Source organism: Elephantulus edwardii, unplaced genomic scaffold (genome assembly GCF_000299155.1).
Source record: "Elephantulus edwardii isolate Elephantulus edwardi_28Jun2011 unplaced genomic scaffold, EleEdw1.0 scaffold00077, whole genome shotgun sequence".
In the NCBI taxonomy this organism is placed as follows: domain Eukaryota; kingdom Metazoa; phylum Chordata; class Mammalia; order Macroscelidea; family Macroscelididae; genus Elephantulus; species Elephantulus edwardii.
The window spans coordinates 2020390-2042032 of record NW_006399827.1 but is presented as its reverse complement, the minus strand read 5'-3'; the positions used below and the strand labels follow the sequence as shown (position 1 = coordinate 2042032).

The window sequence follows — 21643 nt, the reverse complement described above, 5'->3', positions numbered from 1 at the left end:
ACCTGGTGGCCCCAGAAAGAACCTATGGTCGCTACAGATTTTCTACAAGGAGGAAAGAAGCCATTCTGACTCCCCAAAGTCTACCCAACTGCTCCTGAAGAAGTGGGAAGAGGTCACTGTACTCCAAGGATCAGGAGGCAGAATTGCCTGTTCCCTAGAACAAGATCTTTCCCCCACTCCCCAGCCCTGGGGATCCCCATCCAAGTTCTCTAGACAGTTCCATCTGTGACAGCACCATTTCCCCCATGTCCTGGGCACTCCAGAGGCAGTTAGCTGGGCACCCAGGGCTGGCCTACTTGAGGGAGCAGATGGAGAGCGTGCCACCAGCCGAGAACACCCAGAAGGCCGGATACAGTGCTTCGGTGAAGTCCACCTTGTACTTATATAGCAGATGGACCTTGTCAGAGACAGCGAAGAAGATGACGAAGCCCGAGTCACAGTTGAGAAGCACCCCGACCCGAGTGGCCTTGGTGGAGGGCAGGGTTTTCTCCACGTTGTTGTGCCAGGCTGAGATCTTGGTGTTGAACCACTCCACGCACCAGGAGGTGCTGTTGCGGCCCAGCCGGCTCTCAGGGCCCTGGCGCTCCATGGTGCCGTAGCAGACGCCCACCCCACAGAAGTTGTTCTTCTGCAGCTCCACCTCCCAGTAGTGGACTCCTCTCTTGTAGCAGTTCAGGCCCAGCACCTGAGAGCAGTAGGTGAATCGCTGGGGATGGGGCCGGTAGTTCTGGGGGGTGTCGGCCACAGACGCTACAGTGTAGTGTTCCGACAGCGCCACCTTGATGTGGGCCGTGTTGAAGTCCAGGACAACTTTTGCAGCATCTGGAAATGGAGGAGTTACAAGCAATCTAAACACCGTCACTTTTAAACCTTCTCCCGGTGAGGACTACTGGTTCATTTATTTCATCCATCATCCAGCCAGCCATCACTCCAGTTGCCTATCCATCTATCTGTCACCACACTTCCATGTGTCCACCCGAAACCATGTCCTGAGCACCTGATTCAGGCTGGATTCTGTGCCACATATTCAACCACATATCAGAAAGACACGGAGCTTCATGAAGTTTCTAGAAAGTTCAATAAGCAAGGTCTGTTAGCAAGTAAACCCCCAGAGAAAGGGATAAGCTGGGATCAAGAAGAGGAGAATCCAAAGAGCTGCCTGTGAAGTCTAAGCTAGCTCAGAAGAGAGATGAGGAAAAACAAGGCTTAAAGAGCAATAAATAGAGGGCTGGTGAAGGAAGTAGCTGACTGAGGAGGCCAGGGGGACCTTCAGATGGAGCTCAAGTCCAGGAATTACTCACATTCCAGGAGCTCAGGTCTGGACTTGGCCAAGAACGCCTCCAGCACGTTGAACTTGAGAGCTGTGTTCGACTGTGCGGGAGCAGCTTTGGCTGTATGCGGAGAGGAAAACGAGAGAACTGTTTACAGAACCAATTCATAGTGCAAACCCCAAAGCCCTTAGTCTACCAGAACTCACCCTCCAGGTCAGCTTGTTCCGATGCTTTGAAGTTGGGAACCTTGCTCGATGAGGCAGAGAAGACAATGGCTGTGGAAGAGGGAGGGGAAAATGGGTTGACCTTGTGACACAGGGTGACTAGTCTCTCTTCTCCTCAGAGCTGCCTTCCAAGAAGCTCGTCCACACACACACACACACCTGAGCTGCCCAGGCAATGCAGGTGGGTCCAGACAGGGCTACCATCATCTGACCTTACTTATTGCCACTGTCCTCATCTCCAGCCTTAGATCTGCCTGTCATTACAGGCTACCATCCTAACACCCAGGGCCCCTCCACAGAACTCCAGAAAGTGAGCCTGGCTGTCGCTCCCAGCATTTAATTCTATACTTGGCTGGTTTCAAGAAATAAATAAACAAAAATAGAGGAAGGAAAAACTTACTGGATTTCTTGGATTTCTTTTCATCTTCTGAAAAAGAAAGTTTCCATAATTAACAAGCATGTAAAGTGCATCACAACGACATTTTCAAAAGATCATCTTAACACTCATTTGCAGGAATCCGTTCGGTTGCTCAGACAAAATAAAGCTGGTGATTTTGAACTTGAAGAATATAAGGAGTCAATAGGCAATATGGATCTATGGTAACGGAAATCCGATCAGGTGCTGGGGGGGGACTATTAATAAGGAGCTTGAGGGAATTTTCTAGATGACCAACATTCTTTCTCTTGATAATACACATACCTGTGTCTATTATAATTTTTCCAACTGTACATTTAAGCTCTGCATTTTACCGCAGGTAAATGGTATCTCCATAAAAAAAAAGGAAAAATTCAAATGAAAGAAGTCAGAAAAAATGTGTTTTTCAAAACACCTCAAGTAGGGGAGCTCTGGTGGCCTAGTGGCAAGGAGCTGCAACTACAATCCCAGAGGCACATGGTTCAAATCCACCAGATGCTCTGCCGGGAAAAGGAGGGACAATCTCCTCCTGTACCAGTCAGATCTGATTTGACGGTACACTCACACAAAAATTAAAAAAACAAACAAACAAAAAAAAAACCCCTCAAGTATGAGCCCATAGGGACTAATATTGCAACAACAGTGCTTCTCCAAGTGTGGTCTCCAAGTTGGTAACAGCATCACCTGTGAACTTTAAGACATGCACATCCTCAGACTCACCCCAAACCTTGCCACCAAACACTCTGGAGACAGGGCAGCAACCCTATTTTTCAAGCCCTCAGGGTGATTCTGACAAAAGTTCAAGTGTAACATCAGGATGAAGGGGTATTTGGACCCCATTTCTTGTTCTCTTACCATTGTCATCTTCCCCATGGGACCTCTCACGGTCCCAGGTGCTCCTCTAACTACTCTTTTCACAGCTAAATTCCCCCAGGAATTGTCTTCATGCTCTCCTCATTCTCATCTGGCCAGAGGCCCCCAGGCCGTGGTGGTGGAGTAGGCACTCTCCCTGGTCACTACAGCCCTTAAATGTCTCAGCTGTGTGGTGGCCAGTCCATCCCTCCTTAGCTATTTCTCCACTTCAGTCTATTTATGCTGAATCACTTTCAACATATGGAATCCTTTATTCACTCCTGAACTTAACACTTATGGTTCTCCCATGAAAGCCTATACAGAGCCATTTTCAACATACACGAGGCTTAACTCATTCCTATACTGACTTTTATGGTTCCAATGTTTTTCAAGATCCACAAAGGGGAGCAATGTGTCATTCCAAGGGGGCAGGAGGGGGACAAATACTAGCCAAGAAGAATGAGGCTAGTATTTGATTCTGAGCAACAGTGAGGAAGCTTTTAGGGGACGTCTCCTTTTTGATGAGTTTTTAGGTTGTACAAATGGCTAAACTCTTGACTGCTAACAGAATAGGTAGAGTACACCCAGAGGTACCTCAGAAGAAAGGGCTGGCAATCTATTTAAAAAAAAATCAGCTAGTGAAAATTCCACAGAGCACAGTTCTACTCTAGCAGGGAGTTACCATAAAGCAAAACTGACTCAAAAGCAACTGGTTTAAAAACCAACTCAAAAGTAACCCTTCTGGGCAAGCTCTGGTGGCCTGGTGGCAAGAAGCTGCACTGCAATCCCAGAGGCGTGCGGTTCGAATCCACCAGATGCTCTGCTGAAGAAGGAGGGGCAATCTCCTCCTGTACCAGTCAGATCCAATTTGATGGTACACACACACACAAATAATAATAAAATTTAAAGGAAAAAAAAAAGTAACCCTTCTGAAGGATCAGAAGGACCATGGTTTGTTTCTTCTCCACTTCCCTGGAAGGAGCAGGGACACCTGTGTCTCACTCTGGTGTCTCCAAGTCATTGGTGTGCTGTGGCCTGGAGAAAATGGTGGGGTACTTACTTGGGACCTTCTTCACTGGGCGTGGCAACTTGTACATGGTGGATGGGCCATGTTCTCCAGGATCACCTGGGATAAAGAAAAGAGATTTTTGTTTATTCAGCTCTTTCCCACCAACACATTTTGCCATGCACCGATGGGTTTATAAAGGTAGTGATTTCCACTGATCCTCCCAATGCAATAATTTTTCTACAGAAAGAAGGTGCTAGAAGGGCCAATTTGCTGGCTCCCACTGTCATCTGGAATATCTGGAGTGGAGCATAACCGGGATCAAGTCTTTTCTCCATCACCACCCAGCTCGGTGACCTCTCTGCGCTTGGCTTCTTTCACCCACGTGTACAGTGAGACTGATTCCACTGTGCTCATGGCTCATGTGACCAAACAAGACCACGAAGCCTGGTGCGTGACTCGCTGAATCAAAGTTTAACTTCCTTCCTGCAGGTCTTCTCTCTCCCACTTCCTCCTCTAGACCTTAGCTAACACAGCAGGACAACACACATGTGGCTAATTCACGACAGCTTTCCTGGCTACTAAGCACATTCACTGCCTGGACCACCGTGGCGCCACGTTGCAGTCTGTTTCAGAGGCACTCTTCTGCAAGGATGCTCATCTTGCCAAGCAGAAACACAAGCCCACTCTCAGGTCATGCCAGACACGGGGGAGAGAGGAATAGACAAGAAACAGACTTGCCCTCATAGCAGAAGCATAATCTAGTGGGGGAGGTAAGACAGGTGCCAAGAGGCAAGGTCAAGAGATCATAGAAATCCTATGACCTAGTGTGGAGACTGAGAATGGTGGCGGGGGACTTGTAGAGAAAGTAATGCTTCAACCAGAGTTTTGAAGGGTGCTGACTGGTGAGGATGGAACCTTCTGGACAGTGGGAGAAGCGCATGTGCAAGGGCCCTGAGGCATGTTTCAGAAAATTAATAGAGGTGGGCAAGGACGTGCGTGCTTGTAGGCTAGAATGTGGTCTAAGAGCATGGGAATCCCTGAAGCAGGGAGCAGCAGTGAAGGGAAATGGCCCTGGGGGTCAGATATGCATCCTGAAAAGCTCTCTTTGGCTGCAACAAGAGTAGGAGCAGACGGACCATTTAGAAAGCTGCCACAGTCATAGGCACAGGAGATGGCTGTTAGGGGCAGGCTGGTGGTGGTGCTAGGCTTGAGAGCAGTGGAATGGGCCAGGAGGCACGCAAACCCTGGTGAGGGATTGGATATGGAGGCCAGCACTAGAAAAGGGAGCATTGCAGAGCATTTCTAGGCTTCTCTGACCCCTCTCTTCAACTAAATAGCCTCTCTTCAACTAAATACATCGAAGGCTCCAAGTTCATTCAAAGTCCATCTCTGCCTACCTCAACTGTCACACTCCAAAAGAGCTTGTCCAGAAGGACTCATCCCAACAAGACCCTGCCACTTTCTAGAAGGAATAGCTTTAAAGTTAGGATAGGCCAAAGACTTCCCACTGCCCCCAACAAAGGGTGGTGCTCCAAGGCCCATGAGACCCAGACCCCGAGTCCTCCCCATCACAGCCCCTTTTCCACCCAACTCCTCAGGCAGCTTCAGGGCCCCTCTGGGGAAGTGTGGGGGTCGCTCGTGGTCACCTGAGCTGGGGGAGTCCTCGGGCTTCCTCTCCTGGGACTGCCTGATGTGCCGCTTCAGCTCGTTCTTGAGGTCTATTGTGCTCTGACGGACCCCATTGATCAGCTCGTGATTCAGCTCGACCTTGGGCACGTAGACCGGCTTTGTTGAGATTGCTTGCAACTTTGAGGCTTTCTAGAATGAGCCAGAGGGTTAGTTCAGGCAGCTTTGGGGGAGCCAGGGCCTGAATTCTACCCTCATGTGCCCACAGGGGATTGGTCCACCCAGCCTTTGCATGTGAAAGAGGGGGGCCACCAGGGGTTAAAGCGCCACTTGGAAACAGCCACCTGGAACTGAGAGGGAAAGCTGAGGTCTGGGGATGACAGTGGCCTACCAGGAACCCTGCCAACTAGGAGCAAAGGTGAGCTTGGGACCCAAGTCTCCACACCCACACCTGGGCAATGTTCATCCCACTCCACCCCAAGAGACGTGCAGATGACTCGGTACCATCTTTACCCACTGAGGAGAAATCTAAAACAAGTTCTGATGACGGCGGAGCCAGAGCATGCCCTACAGGGACTGAGGACCGTGGGAGCAGCCCCAAACTTCGGTCATATAAGAGGCCCAGATGAGGACTCGGAATAATTCCTAGAGAGCCCAAGGCACCTAGTTCACAAAATAGGGATGAGACTTCATGGCATCCAGGGCCAAGGGAACAGAAGAAAAGCCCGTGACCAGGAAAGGAAGTCCTTATTCTTCCCAGGACTCTTTCTGGGTCCTGAACAGTGAAGTCTATGCAGTACAGGGCCAGAGGCCCAGTCAGCAGTGCTTACACAACAGCCCCTGCAGGCCAGATGCTCTGCAGACACCCAACAAGCCGGAGGAAGAGGTGGCAGTAATGGGTGGACTCCACCCACCCGAGGGGACCACGGAAGCAAGCACGTCTGAAGCATCAGCACATGCTCTTTAGTGTAGGTGGTGTAACGTTCTCAGCAACACCACTGACAGCACCAGCAATCGGCACAGTAGGGCGTGCCCAGGGCGATGGCCTAGTCACTGGAGCGGTCTGGAGAAGGACATGAGACTCGTGAAGACAGAGCAACTCCTCCCAAGATTATGTTATATGATGTAGCAAAGCTGAAGGAATTTCGCAGATACAATTCAAATTCCCAACTGATCAAATTTAATTCATCAACAGGGCAAGGCAAGTAGCCTGGCTGGGCTGGGCCTTTGGCAGAACTCAGATGCCAAATGAGAAGAGGGATACAAGGCGGGGGACTGCAGAAACCACTAGTAGCCGAGAGCAGGCCCTAGCTGACAATGGGAAAGCAGAGACCTTCACTTTAGAGCTGCAAGGAATGAAATCCTACCACTAACCACATGAGCCTAGACGAGGACTCAAAGGCATTAACTTGGCTGACAACCACAGGGCAGCCTTGAGATGCCACCAGACAACCCAGTAAGCCAAGCCCGGAACCCTGAACCACAGAAATTGCGAAATAATCAATGTCCACTTCTAGAAGCCATGGCTCTTACACTAAGTTGTTGGCGCCACGGACTTGAAACAGCACGTCTCAGGGATGCTGCCAGCGGCCCCTCTTCCAGCCCCATCTCACCAAGACCCACCTCGAGAAACTCAAACTCATCTCCCTTGGTCAGCTGGGCTTCAATTTCCTCCTTCAGTGTCTGGATTTCACTCTTCTTCTTTAGAAGGATCTGAAAGATGTTTTCAAATTTGTTGTTGACCCTCTTCTCCTCTTCCTTTATCTTCCGTGTAGAGCTGGCTTCCGAGGCATCGATGAGAGCCTTCATTTCCAAGTACTCTTGTCTGATTACATCAATCTTCCTGTTGGCTGCCTCCTACAGAGGGCCGAGACAAGACAGGAGGGACCGTCAGACTGGTAGGTGCTAACCCTGCAACACCAAGGTGATACATGGCGAGGACTCCCCGTCCTCCGTGGCAGTAAAAACTGGAACAACCAAGTTGAAGGGCAGTTTGGCAAACTTGAGTAAATCTCAGGGGCCACTGGTGGTTCAGTGTGAGTATCATGAGCAGCCCCCATTGTCAGTGGAGACTTGTATGTTGCTATGATGCTGAATGGGTTTCAGTGAAACTTTTAAAATAAGACTAAAAAAAAGAAATAAAAATAAAAAACACCCAAAGCCTAAAACGTACAGCTGTTGAGTCAAAATAATGACTCGAAAGTCAGACTCAGCATCAACATGACTCTGGAAACCATACATGCTTTCAGAAGCCATGCATGGCAAGGGAGAATACTACCCTCTTTCTCCCAAAAAGTAGCTAGTGGATTTGAACCGCCCACCTCTGGGCTGGCAGCACAACTCCTCACCCACTAAGTCAAAAGGTTTGACTCTCTTCTTCCATGAATCAGTCAATGAAAACCCTCTTTCTCCATCAACAGTCTGATCCTATTGTGCATGAAGTCACCACAAGTAAGTGGCTGGCTTGGCAGCAGCTAACAACAGCAGCCACTCTGAAGGAGCTCTGGGGGCCCAGTGGGCAAGAAGTCATGCTGCCAAGCCAAATGCAGACGATTTAAACTGCTCTCCAGGAAAAGAAGGGCAGGTTCCTCTCGTTTAATTTACAGCTTCTGAAAACCTGCTGGAGGGGCAGCAATGACTCAGTGTGACCTGACAGTACTAAGTGGGTACTGGTTTGTTTTTATATTATATACACTATGGGCTAATCTTGGAAAGAGGAGTGGCATCCACTTCCGTAACAGCTTGCCTCCAGAAACCCTATGAACCTGGAGAGAGGATGAAAGGCACCCAAGAGTCAAGGACTCTCCTTCATAGGGTCGCTATGAGTCATCTGCGACTCGACGGCACTTAACAACAACAACAACATGGGCTAATACTCCAATCCTAGGAATATACCTTAGTAAATTTCCCAAACACCTACCTCAAAGACAAACACATTAAAATAGCAAAACATGGAGATAACCTAGATGTCCACCAATAGCCAACTGGACATACAGCTTGTAGATTAGATACAACATACATTAGCAGTAATAATACTCAATGCACTGGAGCAGCACACAGATAAATCCCCATGAAGAGAAAGCAGCTAGTAGAAGAATACCTGTAGTATAATGTTCTTTATCCAGAGCTCAGAAACAAGTAGAAAGGTGGAATTCAGGGGAAAGTAGGATTCTATTGCTGGAGAATGCATACACATACAAGAAAAGTGTAAAGCAGTATATGGAGGTGAATGAGTACATTAAAACAGCAGCTAATTTTAGAAGAAGGGAGATATAAAGGAAATGCACAGAGGTGTGTTCATTGATGACATTTTATTTTTTTTAAGCTGAGGGTTCATGAGCAATTTTCTTAAAAAATAAAAAAGACAGGATACAGCTCTAGAAAAACTCTCAAGACATCAACCTCCAGAACGACGTGCTCCAATCCCATCGTCCCTCTTCACGTGTGCCTATTAAACACCTGAAATGTGGCTAAACTCTTCAAAGAAAATGGTCATGTCTCTAGATGTCTTGGTACCCAAAACAGTAAGAGATCTCATGTGCACTTTTTATTTCTTGACTTACATGTTGAAATGGTAATATTTCAGACATTGGCTAAAAGTTAATAAATTCTTAACATGAACTTCCTGTGTCACTTGATTTAAAATTCCATAGAGGGTCACATCTCGTTTCTCTCAGGCTGCCCTGCTTCAGAAGCCGCAGTTTCTCTTGTATCTGGGGAAACCGCAATAGCTCAGAATCAACATGACAAACAGAAACACACCTAAGGAAGGTCGTATGCAGGGGGCATGGAAGTCAAGTATTTCCTTCTCTTACCCTTTACTCTGCCACTTCCAATACGGTGGCCATGTCCATGTCCCCCTTTTTCCTTTTAGTAAGAGCACATTCTTGAGGTTCCAGCTGCACAAACAGCTGCCCAAGGAGTCCTGATGGCTCAGTGGCTAAGAGTTCAGCTACAAACTGAAAGGTTGGAAGTTCAAACCCACTCAGTAGTCCTACAGAAGAAAGACCTGGAAATCTATATAAATTACCACACAAAAACCAAACCCACTGTTGCTGAGTCAATTCCTACTCAGCAACCCCACAGGACAGAATAGAAACGCCCAGAGGGTTTCCAAGGGTATAAATCCTTACAGAAGCGGACTGCCACATCCTTCTCCTGAGGACTGGTGGGTGGGTTTGGACCAATGACTTTGGTTTGCAGCCAAATGTTTCACTCCCATGCCACCAGGACTCCCACAATAGATCGCTTTTGTTAGGGGCCATCAAGTCAACTATGACTCACAGCAGCCCTGTGAACAAAAGGTCGAAAGTGAGCCCTAGCCTGTGCCATCCTCACAATCCCCTCCATGTCGCCCAAGCCCACTGTTACAATCACTGTGCCAATCTAGCTTGCTGAGGCCTTCCTTTCTTCTGACAACCCTCTACTTTTTCAAGTAGGATGTCTTTTTTTCCAAGGACTGGTGCCTCCTACAACATGCCCGAACTAAATATGTGAGATGATGTTTCAGTTGGAAAACTATAGGACAGTTTGATTCCATCGCATGAGGTCATTACGAGTTGGAATCGACTCTGTGAGACTCAACATCAATAAAGTGGCTGTTCAGCTGTAGGCTACGTTTCCTAGACGCCCCTGCAGCTAGGTGTGGCATGTGGCTAAGCCGTGGTAAGAGAAAAGTTTCCTTCTTCCACTTCTTTCCTGCTTCCTTTTCCCACAGAGCTAGGACAAAGATGTAATGTTGCCCCAGCTTCAATCAAAGAGATGAACTGACACCCTACGGAGCCGTGATGAAGTGACACCCTACGGAGCAGTGGAGCAAGAAGGAAGAACCCTGAATCCTTGAATGATCACATGGAATAGAGCCAGTCCTTCTAGTATGGGTACCTGCTCGTGCCTGAATGCTACTGCTTTTTTGTTTTGTTTTGTTTTGTTTTTTTAACTCTACTGTTTTAATGAACAAAATAAACTATGCTATTTAAGCCTCTGAATTTGAGGGGGGTATCTTTATTATTCCCTCCCATGTGGTTAGTCTGTCCCTAACCAATGAAAATACTTTCACATGCAATCTTTGATTCAAGCCACACGGCTTTCTTCAGAAAGAGGAGCTGTGATTCTGCCAGGCAGACTAGAAAACTGAGGCTCAGAGATCTACCAACACACACACAACCACACAGACTAGCAGGTAACAGCTGGTATTCTAACTTAGATTGCATCGAATTAAGTCACAGGTGTCACAATAAAATATTTTGTTCTGCAGCTCTGGAAAAAAAAAATACCCCTTTTAAAAATAATTTCATGAAAAACTGATATAACTTTGTTGAGCAAAAATCTGAAAAATTTAAGGGAAATAACATATCCCTAATTATACCACTCCTTTGGGCATATTCTCTGGAGAACCCCGTTCTTGCAGAAAGACAACATGCTGGAAAAGGTGGAGGATCAAAGAAAGAAAGGAAAACCCTCAGCAATAAGGTCTGACACGGTGATTACCAGAAGTGCTTAAACATGACAGCGGTCATGAGGATGGTGCAGGTCAGGGACAGGTCTGTCGTTCAAAGGGTCAAATGACTTGTGAGTGACTCAACAGCGCCTAAAAATAACCACTCTAACACTTCTGCTTTTATCTTTTAACTATTCTTTTTTCACTCTTTTTTCCCTCTCTTCGGTAATAGAATAGTGACCCTCCCCAAAAAAGATATTCAGATTGCCGTATCTGCGAATATCATCTTATTTAGAGAAAGTGTCTTTGCAGATGTAGTTAAGGACCTTGAGATAGATCCTCAAAAAGGGTTTTAAATTCAATGACAAATATCCTTTTCAGAGAGAGAAGGCAGCGTGGACACAGGAGGCCAAATGAAGCCAGAGACTGGGGTTTCACTAGAGCCTGGGTGGCCTAGAGGGTAAAGACTCGCTCTGTCAACCCAAAGGCACGTGATTCATATCTCACCAGCTGCTCTGCAAGATAAAGATGGGCGATCTTCTCTCGTGGGATTCACTGCCTCTGAAACCCCACTGGAGGATCAGCTATGAGCTGATTCCAACTTGACAGCTCAAAATAACAAACCAAGGAATGCCTCGAGCTACCAGAAGCTGGAAGAGACAAACAAGAAACCTTGGAGGGAATGTGACCCTGCCAACGCCTTGAATTTTGATTTCTAGCATCCAGAACCAGAAGAGAATCCATTTTTGTTACCTCAACCTATCAGGTGTAATAATTTGTTATTCCAGCCTTAAGAAACTGATACAGGTCAGTTTAGAAATTACTACAAGCCCAATGATTTCTTTTGCTTCCTGTTTTGTTTTTGCTTTGTAGCATAACCACCACTTTTCTTAAAACCCCAATTTTTAACAATCGCCTCAAGATTAGATTTTTAGGCCACTCTTCCACTCAGGGCTGTAGAGGCTTTCTTCAGCACATAGCTTCTTGCACATTTTTCCAGGATAAAGGTGAATTCACATCCCTGGGAGCTAAGGTCAGGGCCACGTCTGTCCTGCTTGGCCAGCTGGCGGAGGCTGTTACTCACCCGCAGGTCTTGTTGCCTGACTCGCACGTCCTCCAGCGCCTTTGACGCACCATTGATCTGACTGTACATGATGGCCAGTTTTTGCCTCAGCTTGTTCTGCAGAGAAAACAAACCAGGGTGAGAGGAGGCCACCTCTTTACTCGGCCCAACACCAGCATCCAAGCACTGGGACAACCACCCTGAACCTGTCTCCTGGGTGATTCCTCCACTCCAATTCTCACCTGTTTGGTTCTTTTGGAGCAGGAAAGAGAATAGGATTGAGGATACCTCTGTTCACTGCAATGCTGATTATAATAGCCAAAAGGTGGGAATTGCCTTCTGTCCAACATGTATCAACTTAGAAACAGGCTGAATGAAATGAGCTAGTCACAAAAGGACAAATACTTTAAGAACCCATTTACATAAGAGATTATGTGGAGACTAAAATCTATTAGCGGTTACCACTGGGTGGGGTACAGGAAAATACATTCCTTAGGTGATACTAAGTTTCTGTTAACAAGAGTGAAAAAAAGTTCTAGAATGGTTAATGTTGACTGTTGAACATGATGAATATAACTGATGTGTACATGTGAAGACTCTTGAAATAGCAAATGTTTTTGTTGCCCATAGATTTTTCAAGGAGCTCTGGTGGTGCAACAAACTGAACTTTTGCTAATTCAAAAGTCAGTGGTTCAAAACCACTGGCCACTTCAGAGGAGGAAGATGGGGCCATAACTCCAGTAAAGATGGGCAGCCTTGGAAATCTTTCCTCTAGAGTCACTATGCATTGGGATCAATTCAGTGGCAATGGATTTTTGTTATAATTTTTTTTTAAAAATTCTTTTTTTTTTTTTTTTATTTTGTGTGCGTGTACCGTCAAATCAGATCTGACTGGTACAGGAGGATATTGCACCTCCTTCTCCGGCAGAGCGTCTGGTGGATTCGAACCGTGTTCCTCTGGGATTGCAGTGTAAAAAATTCTTTGAAGCAAGAAAGTGAGAGTCAAAGTCCCAGTTCCCACTGTACAACCTGCTTCCACTTCAGTTTAATTGGTCACTGTAAAAAGAGCAAGTATGGAGATGACCATACTTGTAAAAAGAGTAAGCATGCAGACGACCATACTTGACCTTTATCAACTTCACAAAATGGAACTGTCCCCATCAACAATATCAACAACACAAAACCAATTCCCATGAGGTTAAACATGCTTCCCCCATGCTCCTGCACTTCTTTTTACTTATCCCAATTTTACCGCTTTACTGATTCCAAAATATAACACAAGACCTCACAGAAACTGGAGAAGTGAAAAGGTTATTATCCAGGTTAGTAGCAGCATACAGTAAGGACAGCCTCTGAAATGTGATCACAGACACTTGACCCTCATGGCTTTAGGTCAGAGTCACAAAGCTCAGTCCTGCCAATTACGGCTCTTCCCTCCCCCTCAGCTGTACAACAAACTTGGGCAAAAAAAAGTCTTTTAGCTCTGGTTCAATGACACAGCAGTCGCAAGGACTGCTCTATCTCACGTCAGGTCTTTGATTCTCTGCTATAAATGCTGCAGCTGCTGCTCAGGTAGGTCCTGGTCTGACTGGTACAAGAATCTCTCACTCTGAAGAACGTGGACATTCTCATTTCTTCTTTGTTGGTGGTGAGATTTCATCAATTCTGCTGCTGGATCTGCGCAATGTAATAGTGAGACTAACCAATCCCCTGAGGGCAGACTAACAACCCTAATCGCATATTCCCACCCATGCACAAGGCAAAGTAAATGAATGGATAGGGAAGCCACTTTGAACAATAAGCCATTAAAACCACAGTCACAAAAATTGTTACAAACGTTCTCCTTAACAGGGTTGTCAGGAGGATGAACTGAAATCCTGTAAATCCTCAACACAGGACTTGGGTCTCAGGAAACTGATATTCTTACGAGTTTCATCACTGTTACCTGTGTTACAGCTGCACATTTTACTTATTTTAAGACTAAGGCGAGAAGGACAGCAAAATGACCAGCCTCATACAGAGACTGACTGAAACAGTGGGCAAGCTGCGTCAGTCATGATGGATGAGGTCGTTCCAACAGCCCTCCCACCGTAAACAAGCAGAAAGTACATGAGATACTAAACTTTAATAATAATAATAATAATAATAAATCTGCTTAAGAATATTGGCGAGCTAAGCAGGCAATGCAGGAGCTAAAATCTGGGAGGAAAAACCTAGAAGGCTAAGCCTGGCCCCTGGGTCATTATTCCCAGGGCATCTGCCAATTCTTAAGTCAGCTAGAAAAAAATCTCAGCCTCAGGGAGCCAAAAAGCAGAGTGCAAGGCTCAGCTGGTGAACCCCAGGCTGGGAGCACCAAGGGCTATAAGCAAGAAGGAACAGGCAGTGCTGACCAGCCCACAGAGGCTACAGTCCAGGTGCAACTGACCTGAGGTGATTCAGAGTTGCTAGGTCCCAAGTTACCTCTAGAAATAAAGGTCAATTGTCCATGAAGGAGGATATCATCATCCCAGGCCTCATATTACTTCTGTAATTACTTCTGTAAATTTTCCTAATCCAATCGGAGTCTCCTCTCTCCTTGGGCCAATAAAGTGTACAAACACAGACATGAGAAGGAAAATAACCATCACCTGTTGCCATCAAACTGGAAAGCCATGCATTGACCCCACAGGTCAGGGTAGTGCTACACTCCGTAAGTTTTCAGTGGCTAACTTACAAGTGGTTCACCAGGACTTTCTTCGACGTGCCTCTGGGTGAACTTGAACCTCCAACTTTCTTTTAGTAACCAACCATGTTAACCATTTATACCCCCATTTACCACCTCCATACCATAGTAAGAGTAAATGCCCCCCACCTCTAAAGTCAAAGCCTCTGCTACTGAGTCGATTCTGACCTATGCTGACCTTCCATTAGGTCATAAATCTTTATGGGAGGAGATTGCCCACCTTTCCTCTGCAGGTCACATGTTAACACACTAGAAGCTACTAATTTATGATGCACTTGCTATATCTCTCTGCTAAGAAACCCCTTTAACAGATAAGCTTTCAGATGCTAACCAAAATGTTCAAACCTATCAAATGTCTTCACGGGAAGGTCTGCCAATATACTCTTGTAGATTCTTACTGCCATCAAGTCAGTTCCACACTATGTGGCAGTCCTGCTCTGTCCTTCAAGGTCATTACGGAGCTCTGTGGGCGTAGTTCATACCAAGAAAGCTGCACATCTTCAGAGGTTCCTATCCATTAGCAGCTTCTCAGGCGAAGAGGGGCAATCAATCTCCTCCCATTAAGACTAGGAATTGACTTGACAGACTGAGTACATATGTTTGATTTCATTTCACTGAGTCACTATGAGTTGGAATCAACTCAGTGGCATGCAATAACATACCCCTGGTGATGCGATGATTAAGTAAGTACGTGGCTAGCTGCTGTGTACCATCGAGTTGGAACTGACCCACAGCTGACACATCATGCAGAAGGTTCCAGAGGCAGTGAGCTGCGCAGGAGAAGTGCAACTCCTTAGCATTAAGCCACCAGAGCACCCTCACTGCTTGTGACTAACCAAAAGGTTGTAGTTCAAAATCACCAGCCACTCCACAGGAGAAAAACTTGGTGATCAGCTCATAAAGACAGCTGGAAAACATCTCAGCCTCAGGGAGCCAAACTAAGACATTCTACGGGGAAATTTAATTTTGTCATATTGAGTCACTCAGACTCCAAACCACCTGATGACACACAACAATTACAACCTGTGTCAGTGCTAAGCGCTCACCAGGTATTAGGGAGCGCTGGTGTTATAGCCTGGAGGCGGCTTCCTGACTAAACCAAAAGTGGCGCCTTCCGGAAGTTCAAATTCACCAGCAGCTCCCAGGAGAGATGGACAAACTCCTCTCATACAATTTATAGCCTCTGAAAATCCATGGGAGGGTCAGAAATGAGCTGCTTCAGATTTGATGGTAATGAGTTTCCAGACATACTAAACTAACTTAATAAATCTAGGAACAACTGGGGAAAGGAAAAACTATTATTATTATTATTGCCACTTCACAGATGAGGACACTGAGGCACACAGCAATTCAATGAAACCCAAATTTACCACTACTAGTTGATGCAGCTAAAAGTCTGGCATTACAATTATAGATTCAGGCCCAAGCTGCAATCACTGGAAACTTCTAGGTTGTTTTTTTTTTAAAAAAAACAAATGTACTTCCCCTAACTAGTTGGCTCAACATACTCTATCCCTTCCACTTCCCTGCCTCTCCCACTCCACCCAGAATACTCAGAGCTGAACACGCTGACCTTGAACCTAAATTTGAATGACCCAGTGGCAGTCACATGTAAAGACTGAAAACAGGAACCAAGACCACACTAACTGGATATTGAAATTCCAAACCACTGACACTGTTTTTAGAATCGACCTCTGATGATGCCCTTTGACCTGGCTCCAACAGTGGCTGAGATAAGGTATGGGCCAATGGCAGAAGGCCAGGCCCCAGCAAATCCAGCCACTCGGGGCCTCTGAGCTGGAAGACACCTTCAAACGCCCAGGGTTAGCCCACTGCTTTTCTCCCAAGAGCGCCTCTTGTACCACACCTCAGAACTCCCTCTTTTGAAAGACGTTATCTCTCGTTAATGGACACATCTGTGTCTCCTGACTGTGAGTAGGTGCCCTCAGGAGTAAACAAAAGGGATATGGCCCAGGAGCCTGACTGGCTTCAACAGTAGCTCAATGAAGGCAAAGAGCTTTTTGAGTTCTAAAGAGTCCTTCACAAGGCACGGTTCCTAGGCTGGTGGCTGGGACAGGCCAGTGGCCCAGGGCTGGGGCACTATCCAGATGACAAACAAGGCTGGTCCTGCAGCCAACAATGCACAGCAGTAGAGTTTGAAAAGGAGATCAATTAAAGGGTTGGGCGGGTAGAGGGTCCGTGAAAAAGAGGAAGCCCAGTGGGTTCAAAGATGGTGCGGGGCCTGACAGTTCTTCACTCTGTCGTATATGGAGTTGGTTTCAATCAATGGAACTAACTTGATGGCAACTAACAACAAAAAAAAACAGGATAATGGAGCTAGATGGGGTGGTCCTGTCTGGGGATTTAAAAAAACCAGATAAACTGGGAAAGACCTCTATGTGTAGGGTGAATGAGATCTGCGGCTCCCCCTACTCATCTCTGCAGGTAAGGACTTCCCGAAGGAGTTCTCCCGCAGGAACCAGGCTGCCGGTCCTCACAATCAGACTCTGTATCCGGAGGCACAGATCCGGGTAGTCTGATCCCATGAGCTGCTTGAGGGCACCCTCATCCAGCAAGCTCTCTTCTACACAGGCCTGAGTACAATAGAAACGGTAACAGAAGCTCTTAGTCTCTACCCCGAAAACTGCAAACCACAGGGTTTTCAGTAGTGAGTATTTAGAATCTGACTGCCCCATCCTTTCTTCCCCGCCTTCATCTGCAAGCTCTGCTGAAATCTTTCCTCCGGGGATGATCCTGCTGACATCTGAAAGCTCCTACCTAAAGCATAAAGAGCTCTAGTGACATAACGTGCAACATGTCAGGTTGCTAACCGAGAGGTGAGCAGTTCTAATCCAAGCACGCAAACTGCTCCAGGAGAGTAAGATGGGCTATCTCCCCCTACACACACACTTCCAGCTTCAGAACAGAGGAGAGCTGCTCTGCTTCAGAACTGATAACAGTCGGTTGGCGTGGGTTGGCTTGGCTTGGGTTTGCTCACAGTACAGTTAACTGCTCTTCTGCGAAACAAAAAGTTGATTTTCTAATCTCCCTAGCCACTCTGAAGGAGAAAACCCCAGTTGTGATCTGCTTTTGTAAAGATTTCAGCTCAGAAATCACATAAGACAAGTCTACATTGCATCTCAGCATCAAGAAAACAAAAATCCGCACCATCGGACCAATAGGCAACATCATGATAGATGGAGAAAACATTGAATCTGTCAACAAATTCATCTTGCTTGAATCTACACTCAGTAGCCTTGGGACTAGCAGTCAGGAGATCAGCAGATGTATCCTATTGGGAAAGTGATGTCAGGGACCGCTCCAAAGTCCCAAAGAGCAACGTGTGCCTGATTCAAGCCACGGTGTTTTCAATCGCCTGCTATGCACCTGAGAGCTGGGCAATGAAAAAGGACGACAGAAAAAGAACGGATGCCTTTGAGCTGTGGTGTTGACTAAGTGATGAACAGACAGACAAAATGGCAAACAGGTGTGTCTTAGAGAAAGTACAGCCCGAGTGCTCCTCAGAGGCAAGGAGGGCAAAGCTTCACCTCACGTATTTCAGGCATGTTGTTAGGAGGGGCTATTCTTTAGAATCATCATCATGCTTGGAAAGGTGGAGGGGCAGGAAAAGAGAAGATGACTCTCAAGGAGATGGAGTGGCCCAGTGATTGCGGCAATGGGCTCAAGTGTGTCAGAGATGGTGAGAATGGCACAGGATAGGGTAGGATTCATGTCTGTTGTTCATAGGGGTCGATAAGAGTTGTACTCCACTCAACCGACACCTACCACCACCACCACTTGGATCCTCTAGGGGCTGAAATTAACTTTACAGCATACAACAGCAGGTTTCCAACATTAACACACAGGCCATCAAAGTTCAACAGATTGCAGGCAGGTGGTGGAACTTCCGGGTAGGGACTATTATCATCTATTTTATGACTCCCAGCTGGGACAGGGAGCTAGGCTTTAGACTCAGGTGTCTCTCAATATCCAGCTCCCAGAGAAGCCGATAAGATAAAGGAAGGGCGGGGCCTGGAATTGGGGAGGCTTGTACTCTGGACCCAGCACCTCTGTAAACCGCCTCCCCCAACCTTGCCCAGCCTGTCTCCTTTCACAAAACAAGAAATGCCTTTATTCTTCTTGCTCATAGCAGCCACCAGGGCTGTGATAAATGAGATAAAGCCTAGCGTTGGAACTTCGGACTTGTGGACAGCTCAGAGGGGTCTGTGAAAGACCACATCTTTAAGCTTCTGCCTTGAGTTCAAAGGAAAGGTATGACCCTCCTAAACCACTAGGTGATGACAGCCCAAGGCCCCTTAGAAATTGACCTCATCTAACTGCCCTCCCTTTTTCACTGATGAGGCCTCAGGCCAGAGAAGCAGCCAAGCAGCCAGGAGAGGGCGCTGTGGTAGCTCAAAGGCGAGCTCACCCTGTGAGTCATTCCTGCCGAGGGACTCCAGGGGCCCTGCACATGTCCTCTGTCCTCTAATCACATTAATCCTCTACATCACCAGGGGCTTCTGCCTCCATAACCTCTGGCCTCTGACCATGCCTTGTGCTCTGGACTCTGCGAATCAAAACCAAGCTCACTGCCACTGAGTTGATAACAACTCACAGGGATTTCCTTTGGGTTTCTGAAACAAACCTTTTTTATTTATTAGCATTAGTGAGGGTTCACAAAGCAAATTAACTTTTCATTCAACCATTCATATACATTTTGTTTTGTAACATTAATTTCAATACTCACCGTAATCACACCCTTACCATTTCCTTCCTAAAATACTGATTTCCACTAGTCTTGTTATACCATTCTGCCTTTTTCTTTAGTGACATTGTGTTGATCATCCCCTTAATGGATACTGCTTTTCTCTTAACAAAAGCTTTAAATCTTTAGGGGATCGCATAGATGGATCTGAACCCCGAATCTTTCAGCTTGTAGCACAAGCAACACGTAAGGTATGAAGCCAGTGGACCTATTCACAAGAGGCACGGAGCGAAATTGCACTCTGCGGAGTCAAACCACCTGGGCTCTCAATTCCCCCTCCATCACTTCATTGCATTATCTCAGGCTAAATGAACCTCCCTGGACGTATTTCCTTAACTATAAATTGAAAATAATCAGACTGGTGTCCTGGATGCTCCCAGGACCTCGTGAATGAACAGAGATAACCCCCTGGGCTCATAACTGATATTTAAAACGATCCACAAGAACAAGAGATAAGCACAACAAGGTGGTCTCTCTAAACGTATGTGGGAATGTGGGTTTGGTGGGGGTAGGGGGAGGCCCATACATGATATGCAGAATCTGTTTCTATTTGGCATTCTGGATTCTCAGGCCCTGCATAGCCAAGCCCCCAGGGGATCCAGGGAGTGGCAGACTTGCCCCGGGCCATGTCCACTGCATAACCAAGTCGTCCAGACCTCCCCGACGACCCCTACCTCCAGGTCAGCGCTGGCCTGGCTCAGTGGCGTCGGCGAGCAGGCCTTGTGCTCCACCAGGCAGATGTGGCAGATGCACTCGCTGTGCTCTGGGCAGAAGAAGTCCCGCAGGCGGTTGTGCTGGGGGCACTTGCGGCGCAGCAGGTCGCGGATGGGCGGCTGCAGCGGGTGGTCCCGGAAGATCGGGCTGTCGAGGTGCGGCCGCAGGTGCTCCTGGCAGAAGGAGGCCATGCACACCAGGCACGTCTTGGCGGCCGTCTCCTTGAGGCAGTGATCGCAGGCCACCTGCCCGGCGGACACGAGGGCCTCAGCGCGGGTGGGCAGCGTGCAGCCGTCGGCGGCCGCCCGGGCCAGCTCAGTGTGCAGGAACTGCTCGACCACCGCGCACAGCACAGTGTTCTTCTGCAACTGCGGCCGCGTCTGGTAGACGGCGCGGCACTGCGGGCACCGGTAAGGAGCGCCCTGCACCGCCCACGTCTCGTCCAGGCACAGCGAGCAGAAATTATGGCCACATGGCGTGGTCACCGGCACTTTGAAGGGTTCCAAGCAGATAGCGCACGACAGCTCTTCGGCCAGCGGTTTCAGCTCCGCCATGGCAAGCCGGGGAAATGGGACAGGACGCCCTCAATCTGCGACGGCAGCGCTTCACCGTCGGCCGAGACAGAAGAAACGAAAGTGATACAGAGGCAGAGACTCAGGAAGTCACATGGGGTCGCGGGGGCGGGGTCAGTGGGGCGGTGGGTGTGGCCGAGGAGCGATGTGCGGAGCCTAGAGGGGAGGTGGGCGTGGCCGAGGGGGCGATAGGAGAACCTCAATAGCATGTGGGCGTGGCCTATGGCCGGTGAGCGTGACCTTAGAGCAGTGGTCGGGCATCGATGGCCTGTGGACCCGGCCTAAGGGAGGTGGGCGGGGCGAGAGTGGGGGGAGGGTGGGGGGCCGAGTCCCCCACTAGCTGCCCTGGGGGAGCTCATCGCTCATCGCCATGGTGGTTTCCAAGGCTGCTGAGTAGGGGTTTCTTAGCATCTTCAGGCGAGGTCCAATTGCACTTGAGATGAACGTTTACAGAGCACATTAGGTGTCCTCTCAATTTGTTCTTGTTTGCTATCAAGTAGAAACACAGCTGACCCTCCAGTGGGGTTTTCACAGGCAGGTAAATCGCGCAGAAAAAGATTGCCCATCTGTCTCCCGCAGAGTAGCTGGTGGCCTCGAACCGCGTGGCTTTGGCATTGCAATGCAACTTTACCACTGCAGGTCACCAGAGCCCACTTCCTTTTGATAGATTGTACATAGTGTCCCATGACACTGGTTGCGTCCCACCGTTTGTCAGCACTCTTCTTTTGGCCGCCCTGTGTTCCCAGTTTTTCACCATCCCTTGCAGCCTTCCCATCTTTGCTCCCCGCCCCCAAGATTCTTTTGACCTCAGCTATTGGTTGTTCAAGGTACACCTTCTTCTCGCGCGATACTGTTGTTTACTTTGTGAGCCTGTCGTCTGGCTGAAAAGTGGTGTCTGGAATCGCATCAGTTTCAAGTCTAAAGGGTGTCTTGGAGCCGGAGTTCCCGCCATCTGTAGCAGAGCATTAAA

The 21643-nt window shown here is 47.7% G+C and overlaps 1 protein-coding gene across 1 annotated transcript; it reads right to left on the bottom strand.

Annotated features, from left to right (window-relative positions):
- Positions 1 to 292: 292 nt before the first annotated feature.
- On the bottom strand, positions 293 to 20655 carry TRIM25 (tripartite motif containing 25). The gene is made up of 9 exons (XM_006889454.1): positions 20056 to 20655; positions 11922 to 12011; positions 7021 to 7254; positions 5418 to 5589; positions 3823 to 3888; positions 1896 to 1922; positions 1478 to 1546; positions 1302 to 1391; positions 293 to 822 (listed from the first exon to the last, which is right to left on the bottom strand). The coding sequence occupies exons 1-9, from the start codon at positions 20653 to 20655 to the stop codon at positions 293 to 295; spliced, it is 1878 nt and encodes a 625-aa protein (XP_006889516.1).
- Positions 20656 to 21643: the final 988 nt, after the last annotated feature.